The following is a 10,233-nucleotide window of genomic DNA, read 5'->3' on the forward strand; positions in this document are numbered from 1 at the left end:
AAGTATTCTAGAAATCATGTTATCAGATAAACATTCCTCAACTGGTTCCATTTGTGAAGCCTTCTTTATTATACCATTTGTCTTGGTTCTTGACATAGAATGTTACTCTGTTGTCCAGGCTGGCCTTAGACTTGTAGTCGAAGGTGCTGGGATTATAGGCATGTACTACCACACCCAACTCTTTTATGTCCTGTGCTTACTTTCAAAACAGTATTTACACTACTCTTATGTGATTATTTTGTAAACTTCCACAGTTTATTTGTCAAGAGGCATCATGAGTAGTGAAAAGAACAGATTTTTAGTTTTAGAGTCAGACAAAACTAAGCATGAATGTATGTTGCAATACAGGTGAGAATTATGTTTATAAATTTCTTATCACAGCACCTGGTCATGGAACCAAAAACTTTTTTTAGCTCCATAGCTCTGGGTTTCTTACTCTACCTAGGAGGTAGAAAAAAATTGTTAAATGTCACTTTTAACCATGAGAAAAAGTCAAAGAATCTCCAGAATCATAACTTTTCTTGTACAAATCAAAGGACAGCTCAAGGCAACCAAGCAAACTGAATTCCATGTGAGTATAAACTCTTCAAAGAGAAATGGGACGCGCAGGTGGTTTCACAATTGGTACCGCACAAAGAGGTCATGTACTGTCAGAAATACCAGAAAGAAGAATTCGCTTAAAATGTTAACAAATTCTTAGAGACCAAACAGTCAGGAACCTGGCATACGTCCAAGATTAGAAGGAGAACCAGAAAAGTCCTACCTGAGATTGACCTTAGTTTTGCTTCTGGGAAATGGAGGGGTAGGAATACAAGGGAAGGGACTCCATAGACCAAAGGTGGACAGTCCCGACAGGGAATCCTAGCTTCTTTCCCCCATCATCCTAGTACTAATGAACAAAAGACCCCTGCCTCGTATTGAAAAGAAACACAAGAATTGGAAAAAGGTCTCTATTGTGACAGGTGTATGCCGAACTGCTGAAAATGAGAAGGGAGCAAAACTAACTGAGGAGAACCATCTCACTCTCTGACTAACATAGCAACAACAGCACACCTTGAAATAACCTGGAACAATGAAGCTGTTGACAATAACTACAAACCAGTTTCACTCCCAAATGAGAGCTACCAGAACTCCTGCCAAAATATAAGTCAGAGAAGGATATATTACCTGCAGCAGCTTAGGAGAGTAAGTAGCGGGATCTCCACAAACAATGCTCTCACTAAACTGATGTATGGGTATTTTCTTTGGGGAATATATACAGGAAAGCACTCAAAGGGAAGGCACATTTCTGAGCATGCTCAGTTTAAGACCAAGAAGGAAAGATGGAAGAAGTCAGAGCCAAAAACTTGGGTAAAATGAAGAAAACAAAGGATTCAAAGACAAGGACATCTTTAAAACTTCCAAACAACCTGGTCCAAATGGTACCATGGCAAAGAGAAAAGAACGTAGGAGAGGAGGGAGCAAGTGAGTTAGTTCAGTTCTGGCATGCGTCATGTTTATGAGGAAACAGCCAAATATACAGGGTGAAATGACTGCAAAAATTGGAAATACAGGTTTACAGTTCAGTTCTATTTCAACCTATTAAATGTTTTAAAGGTAGATAGGCCACATCATAAAAAATAAATGGTAAATAATAAAGGGTATTCCTTTTGAAAGTTGCTGAGAAACTCAGCCTATCACAGTATTTCAAATTTTGAATTTTATCAGTCAGAGATTTAAGCAATCAGCTTACCTACTTACCCCAACCCCAAGAGTTTGTCCTCTCTAGCTATCCTCAGCGACACAGAGGCTAAATCCTTTTTCACAATTGGCACTGGAGAAGTTTTACTGAGACACATTTGACAAGACATCTTCCTCTGGATTGAATTTGGCAACAGTTAGCACATGTCACGAAGAAGTTAGAGGTTGAAAAAAGAATCAAGCTATCAACATTCTGGGAGCTTCAGAAGTACTAGCTCCAGCTTTACAAACAGAATCCTGACAAATACTAAAAAAATTACATTTCCTATCAGGAAAGTATGATGCTAAAAGTAAATGTAGAGCAACACAGTAAAAAAAAAATCATATAGGACTTGAAACAACTATTCTAAGGTCCAGGTACTAGGAAGACTTAGCTACTAACTCAAACTATTCTGGAAGAAATGTGGTTTGCCTTTATATTCAGATTAAGGGTGACAAAATATGGAGAGAAAGAAACAAGATAAAATTTTTTTAAAGGATAGAAGTGAAACAGGAATTCTTTTCAATTACAAAAACTACACATTACATTTAGAGAGACCCGAGACAATGCAAGACTTCCTTTCCCAAAAGTAGATAGCCCCTATTTCCTTCTAAATCAGCCTTTTCACCAAGAGAAAGAAGTATCCTACAACCAGGGTGATAATTCGAAGTTCTTATGAATGCATTTCGAACTAGGAGCAATGTTGAATCTGGTAGGATGGCAGAACTACTGATATCATCCAGCTAAGTAGAATGTTGGTATAGTAAACTGATTGCAAAGCTGGTCATGACTGCTCACCCATCCTTGTATCCCTACCTTTTACAACGCTGCACAGTTACTCTTCCCAAGAGGTAAACTCTTATTTCCTCGCCTCTTGAGAGTGTACCATGTGATGAACTTTGGCTAATAAAGCACAGCAGGAGCATTCTTGAGTGCAGTTCTGAGACTAGGCCTAAAGGTTACATTGAGCTCCTCTGGTTTCTCTTTGGCTCCAAATTGAAATATATGCCTACCTAGTTGACCGAATGCCTGCTTTCTGACCTACCTAGCCAATCTGAAGCACCCCGATTTCTTCTAAGACAATGAGCAAAACAAATGGTTGTTTCAACCATATTTTTGAAGGGCAGTTATATAGCAAGCGTTAACAACTACCACATACTCAAGGGTGCCGACTACCGCAGGAATGTAGCCATGTCATTTTCTACTGGAGTGACTCACCCTATCTGCACTGAGCAGGGTTAAACCATAGCTCTGAAGATAATGGGTTTCTTTCTTTTTTCTTTTTCTCTTTTAAAGTTTATTTCCAAGAGCTCAAGGGTACTCTATTAAAATGAACAATTGGCTATCTTCAGGCTTTCTGTAGGAACTTAAAAATCTGCTAATCTCACATCCAACAGGAACATCATCCTGCAGTTACAGAACTTTATGGCTTATATTCTTTACATGCATCAGTCTTAAACTACACAACAGAACAGCAGAGCAGAGCAGGGATGCCCACTTGACAAGCGAAGAAATCGAATGGAAGGACAGGTTAAATGGCACCCACCAGTTCTGAATGTCAGAATTATGTAATTCTTTTTTAATTTTTGTTGGTTGTGGTTCTTGAACTCTGGGTGTGGGCATTATCCCTGAGCTCTTCAGCTCAAGGCTAGTATTCTGTCACTTGAGCCACAGCACCACTTCTGGTTTTCTGGTGGCTAACTGAAGATCAGTCTCATGGATGTTCCTGCTCTGGGTGGCTTTGAACCATGATCCTCAGATCTCAGTCTCCTGACTAGCTAGGATTACAGGTGTGAGCCACTGGCACCCGGCTGAACTACATAATTCTTTTTTTGGGGGGGGGGTCCAGTCGTGGGGCCTGAACTCTGGGCCTGGGCGCTGTCCCTCAGCTCTTCAGCTCAAGGTTAGCACTCTACCATTTGAGCCACAGCACCACTTCCGGCTTTTTTCTTTTTTGATTATGTGGTGCTGAGGAATTGAACCCAGGGCCTCAGGCATGCAAGGCAAGCGCTCTACCACTGAGCCACCTTCCCAGCCCCTACATAATTCTTAAGAGTGATACCTAAACGTTTAGTACTTCCTCTCATTAGAGCTCATGTGCTAAAATCCTGAGGCAGTATTGGTAAATGATTTTTTTTAAGGAATTCAATTAGGTTAAAGAGGCCTTTCCCCCCCCCCCTCCCACCTTATAAAAGTAGGGATGACTTAGCTCAGGGTTGTTCTGAGAGGGAAATAAGTAATGTATATGAGACACGTAATTCAAGCCTTGGACGTTGGGTCCCTGACCCCATTCACCACAACAGCATTTTCTCCCAGGTTTTGTAGAGACCTCTACTCTGAATACAGCTCTGAATATACCACTTGAAATAATAATCTTCCAGAGAGACAGTATAGGAAATTTTATTTCTATGGTAGAAGCATTTATTGTAGTAATAGAAAAATAACACTATTTCAAAATCAAGGGTAAGTTAGCAGAAGTTTCCTTTACATACTCATACTTGAATATCACCATGATTTCAAACCATTCTTAAATTAACAAGGAACAAACGCAGAATCAAGATAGTATGACAAGAGAAATATTAAAGCTACTTATCAGCCCTGGAAATCAGAAAACACAAAGTGAACTCGTGCAGCCATTTCAACTTCAGTGGGCATCAGAATCACTGCACCTGGAGAGAAACTGCCCTCAGCAACCTAAGGGCAAACCACCAGGCTGAGCCAGCCCTTGGCTTCAGAATTCTCAAGGGACCGACGTCACAAATTTTGTTCCTCAGGGAGGTACAAAGACAAATATACACTGCAATGCCAAAGATCAATCATTTACTCACGGTGTGACTTCTCTGAGCTTCAAATTCCGGAATAACACTATTCTTAAGAACTGTTGTACAGGATAGAGTAAATACTGTGTGACAAGTGCTTCCATAACAGAGCCACTACCATGGCTTCATTCTCACCCACCTCCCACTCCCAAAGAGCTATTCTTTATTGTAAAAGTCAACCAACCGCTCAGTGGGTTGGAGCTCACTGACTACTGGTATTATTCTTACTGGTACATTGTCTACTTCCTTCTGTCATTCTTTTACAGGAGATTCAATATATGACTGAAATGATACATTTTTATATGAAAACTAACACAACAGGCTCAAAGAAGAAAGGGAACTAAAGCTTCCAAATTGTGTGCTGCTTGTAAAGCACCAACAGATGAACTTCGCTTCAAAGTGGACCGCTTCAGGCAATCTCCTATGTTCCCTGTGCTGTTTTCTGCATCTCAGCCTACTTATAGATGGAAACGCGGGAATAAAATAGCTATAATCCTCATCAGTTCCTATATTTAACAGACTACACAGTTATGTTTCATAGTTAAAAGTTTTTTGGCCATTTAAGTATCTACCCACATAAATATCTGCGATTTCAATATTCTAAAACTATAAAACATAGCTATAGAGGTGCACAGTTAGGCTAGGATAGGGTTCCTCAAACTCAGCACTAATGACATTTTGGTTGTGCAATTCTTCACTATGTGACCCACATATTACACATTACATGTTTAGTAGCATCAGTGGCCTCTACGTCCTAGATGACAGTTACAAGCCACACCCCCCCTCAACCAAAATGCCCTCCAGACATTGCAAATGTCTTTTGGCATGGAGAACCACTAGACTAGAAACTTACATAGACATAATTGTAAATTCTGGGTGTACAGATAGCACAAGACTATGTGTAATATTACTAATGGAAAGAGGTTAGCACAGTAATATTCTGCTATTCTGTTTCTGCTTGGGCATAGGGTGCTTCTATAATCTACTACTTAAGCATACAATTACCCACACAGAACTATCTTTTCCCTACTGAAAACACTGACGGTAAGACAGGGAGGAAAAAATAAGAACCAGATAATCCAACAACCACTTTATGTCACCTGATAGGAGAAACACCTACAGTTTATAAACAGTTGTTAAATGAAAACCTAAAAAAAAAAAAAAATCACTGCAAGTGTCCTTCCTTCTGAATTCGAAGTCTCTCTTTCTCCACTTGTAAGCGTTCCTTTTCAATCTGCAGCTTCTCCGATTCAAACTTCAAAAACTGCAGCCGATCCTTTTCCAGCTGCAGACGCTCTCGCTCAAGTTTCAACTTCTCGGTTTCTATGTCCTGTGGCTGAAGTATGGACTTTTCGCCTTGGCCAAGTTCACTTTCCAGAGATGGTTTCTCGGAACTGACGATCTGCAGCCGGAGCTTCTCCCTCTCGATCTGCAGCCGCTCCTTCTCCAGTTGAAGGCGCTCGTGCTCCAGGTCTAAATGCCGCAGCCGCTCTTTCTCTATTTGCAGGCGTTCCTTTTCTACCTGCAGTCTTTCGGCCTCAATATCCAGTCGGCGTTTTTCCACCTCTAGTTTCTGTTTCTCTATGTTGACCAACACGTGGGGCTCATCATAAGCAGATCTGGATGGTGTTGAATTAAGGGTGAAAAATTCATCAATGTGGGGGAAATCGGGAAGCTCTGTTTCCCTCCTGGAATCTGGTATGACAGATGATAACATTTCTTCCTCCTCTTCAATCTCAAACTATGAGAAAAGGGGAAAGTGGCTTTTAGTATTTACTCAGACTTCATGGTTTTATTTTGCGCAAATATCTCTCAAAGGCTTTGAGTAATGTTTCAATACACAAAACCACTTAGTTTGAATTGTCAAAAACATTTACATGAACTACCTGATGTCAATAATACATAACAATTGATGTATTTAAGCGGAAAAGAAAACTGAATGATCTTGTCATATGCTACGTTTAAGTAAGCATAAAAATCTGCAAACATTGCTGGGTGCCGGTGGCTCATGTCTACAATCGTAGCTCCTGAGGAGGCTGAGATCTGAGGATCATGGTTTGAAGCCAGCCCAGGCAGGAAAGTCTGTGAGACTCTTTATCTCCAACTAATCACAGAAAAAGTTGGTGCTGTGGCTTAAGTGGTAAAGTGCTAGCCTTCAGCAAAAAGAGGAGCCTGGAGACAGTGCCCAGGCCCAAAGTTCAAGCCTCAGGATTAGCAAAAAAACAAAAAGTGTGCAAACATGTTAAGTATGTCTGGACTATAAACTGCCACATCAGAGTGGCAAATAAATTGTCACAGGCTAGTACTTACCTCAGGACTTTGGGGATCCCTTTCTTCCTCTTCCACTTTGACCTCTGTTAAAGATCCACCTGCATCTCTGAAATCTGCCACGTTCTGCCAGTCAAAGTTGGCATCATTTCGGAAGGCAATCTTCTCATCGATCTCTTCAGTGAGAGAGTCGTCTAAGTCAGACGTGGGAAGGGGAAACCCTGAACCCACCAATTTGATGTTTGCCTTCATCCTCTTCCTCTTCATAAGTGCTCTCCAGTCCAGGTACCGCCTCTTCACTTCGGTCCCGGTCCTCTGCTCGCCTTCTCCCACGGCGTTCACGCACTGCGCGATCTCCTCCCAGGCCATGCGCTTCATCACGTTTATCGTTGTGTTGAGCTGCTTGGAAAAAATGACTTCTTTCCTTTTGGTAATTTCTTTCAAAAGGGTCTGCGTTTCTTGAACACTAAAATTGCTTTTCCTCTTTCTCTTTAACTGCTTCATATTTTTATAATGTCAATGCAATATAGCAAGAAAAGATGAACAGAGCACTTGAAGAGTGCTACCAAAGCACTCAAACCACGCACAAGCCTGCTGGCCCGGCTCTGGTCACTGTTGTCCACGCATCCAGTAGCGGAGGCAGGCTGAATAATTCCTAAATGGAAAAAGTAAAGTAGGATCATTCAATCAACCTGCAACTTCTGTAGCATACTTTAACCCAATAAGTCTTATACTTTTTACAAGGAAAAAACCCTCTACATATGGCTCAAATTTGGTATCTCCATCTTTGCCAGCACCTTCAGAGTCCAAACTGCCATTTTTTTCTTTTCCCAGGGGACACTGCAAAGGTTCTTCATCGACGCATTCCATTGCTCCTATACTGGCCTTCATGGGTCACCTGTCCTGATAAACTCCTGTACTTGTCTATATTGTTCTATCTAGAAAACAACCTGATACCTTCTCAGCCCACTTGATGCCAACTCATCTTTCAATGCAAAGAATAACCACATTCTCAGCAAAGCTTTTCCTGACATGCCAAGTTCCTCTAGCATAGTCTATTGACTTTTCCTAACTTTTATCCATTGCTAGCATAGATTAGGGTATGGCTCTTCAACAGATGTTTCATCATGTAACCAAGGGTGTTTGGCTCACTATCTACTGCCCAGAGCCCAGCACAGCTTCTGACACAGGCTGAACATACCATAAGTATGTATTGAATAGATGAGTCAATTTACCAAAATGACAATTAGAGATATTGAAACAAAAAAGTAGCCTATGTAGAATACTATGAGAACCTGCAGGACTGATATATAAAATTAAAACACTGAAACTAGCTTGAGACAATATAGAAATGGCAATTGCTTATATTTTACTACTTCACAACTCATTTTTATATTAAACCAATATAGAATGCTTAAGTATAGAGCAAAAGTTTTCTGATGACAAAAATATTATAAAGATACAATTTAACATGGCAAGGATTTTTCCCCCAGCCATCTAGCACCCAGTGTACATTTCCTAGTTTGCTACTGCAATCCTTCTCCTCAATAGACACCACATCCGTTCCTTTACAGTAGATGATCTCATTTTCTGCCCCTGCGAGAAAATCAAATTACTGACTTATGACTCAATATTTATTCCAACCTTCCTAATGTATCTTCGTACAATGCAATGGCTAGATAATAGGAAGCCATTTCCCAGTTCCAAGGCAATGAAGATTCTGGATGTGGATGGTATTCCACCAATCAGATGCACTTGGGTAAGACTTGAAATTGAGGCTGGCATGAAAAGCATCTGATTCACCACCTCGAACAAAAGCTCCTAATATGAAACAAAACCAATTAATCAATGCTTTTAATTATTTGCTTTTCTTTAGCAGTAATTAATAATGTTCTGGGATACCTTCATTGCAGAATTGAAGACTGTGATATTAACCAGTCACTATAAATGCTTGTCTCCACATAGAAACAAAGTTTTTTAAAAAAAAAACCCTATGTCAAAATTTTAACATAAATCCTGAGTGAGAATGCAAAACAGAATGTTTCCCACTTTGGGGGAATGTTCATGTTATAGGGTCATCAAAGAGGACGTGTAAAACTTGTTCAAAGGTAAACATGTCAGAAAATCATGGGGTAGGACCTAGCAATATATGTCTCAAGAAACCCATAAGTGACTACATTGTATGCGAAAGTCTGAGAATCTCAGTGCTAAACGCACATCAATAAAACAGATGCACCTGGTCTCTCTTGCCTGCCTTAATTTCAAGTCTTCCACAGTGATGAAACCGGGAAATGTTTTTCTACTATCTAGCCTTTACATTATGAAAACATATAGTAGGGAAGGATAAATGTTAATTCTCAAACAAGAATTTAATTTTCTCCTGAAAGCAGAAAATGAGATCCTCTGCTGAAAAAGTCCCAGTGGCTTGCATAGTTTAACACAAGGCATTTTATCAAGACAAACTCAATGGCGAGAAAATTGGGACAAAGGCTAGAAAATCTCTTTTAGTTAGAAAAGAGATGTTAGAAGTATATAGTAGGAAACAAGAGGTCATAAAGAGTAAGTTATTTATACACAAACCATGTTTTCTGACTTCAAATGCATTCAATGATTGCTTCCATGGGCTGGCCTTTCTCTCTTACAAAATGACAGCGTGAAATGAGACTGATAAAATCTCAGCCAGGGCTGTCACTGATCAACTTTTCCAGCAACAAGAAGAATAATACCAAGTTCCAAATCCTGTCATTTGTTACCCACCACAGCACTAAATTAGATATACCAGGCTATTTATAAAAGGAAATTGAGAGACTAATTTGTACAAATCACAACTGTTTGAGTGACAGGCCATATATACAAGTTCTGCTATGTCATATCTACCTCAACCGTGTTAGCAGCTTCTAACAGCTAAATCTTAGAAATGCTGCTAAGGTAACTTCTCAGATATTATTTAGCAGATTTTCAAAAGGAGTAGATAGACTCTTATCTAGGTGGAAGGTTCAGAAGAAATTCCATACAAAGGCAGGAATCTCCTTAGAACTCCAACCAATATTCCCCATCACATATTAAGGAAAATCTTAAGAGACCAGACCTAAAGAATTCCTAAACAGGAAAAAATATATGGATATTTCATAAGTGATCTCAATCTTGTTTGACTTGCAAATAGGAGCAAAACAACTTTGGTTATTTCTTATAAATGCTGTATTAAAAAAAATAAAACTTAGCTGAGTGCTGGTGACTCTACTTGTAATCCTAGCTACTCACAAGGCTGAGATCTGAGAATCATGTTTCGAAGCCAACCCAGGCAGAAAAGTCCATCAGACTCTTATCTCTAATTAACTACTCAGAAGAAGCTGGAAGTGGCATTGTGACTCAAGTAGTAAAGCACTAACCTTGAGCAAAAGCAGCTCAGGGACAGTGCCCAGGCCC

At 39.9% G+C, this 10,233-nt stretch overlaps 1 protein-coding gene across 1 annotated transcript in view; it reads right to left on the bottom strand.

Annotated features, from left to right (window-relative positions):
* Positions 1 to 4,104: 4,104 nt before the first annotated feature.
* Msantd4 (Myb/SANT-like DNA-binding domain containing 4 with coiled-coils) overlaps positions 4,105 to 10,233 on the bottom strand; it is a 10,478-nt gene continuing 4,349 nt past the window's right edge. Inside the window, exons 2-3 of the mRNA XM_013009877.1 lie at positions 6,850 to 7,462; positions 4,105 to 6,280 (exon numbers count right to left, since the gene is read on the bottom strand). Coding sequence (XP_012865331.1) covers positions 5,705 to 6,280; positions 6,850 to 7,311 — 1,038 coding nt within the window. The 5' untranslated portion in view covers positions 7,312 to 7,462 and the 3' untranslated portion in view covers positions 4,105 to 5,704. The remainder of the gene's footprint in view (positions 6,281 to 6,849; positions 7,463 to 10,233) is intronic.

Source organism: Dipodomys ordii, unplaced genomic scaffold, assembly GCF_000151885.1.
Source record: "Dipodomys ordii isolate 6190 unplaced genomic scaffold, Dord_2.0 Scaffold10, whole genome shotgun sequence".
NCBI lineage: Eukaryota > Metazoa > Chordata > Mammalia > Rodentia > Heteromyidae > Dipodomys > Dipodomys ordii.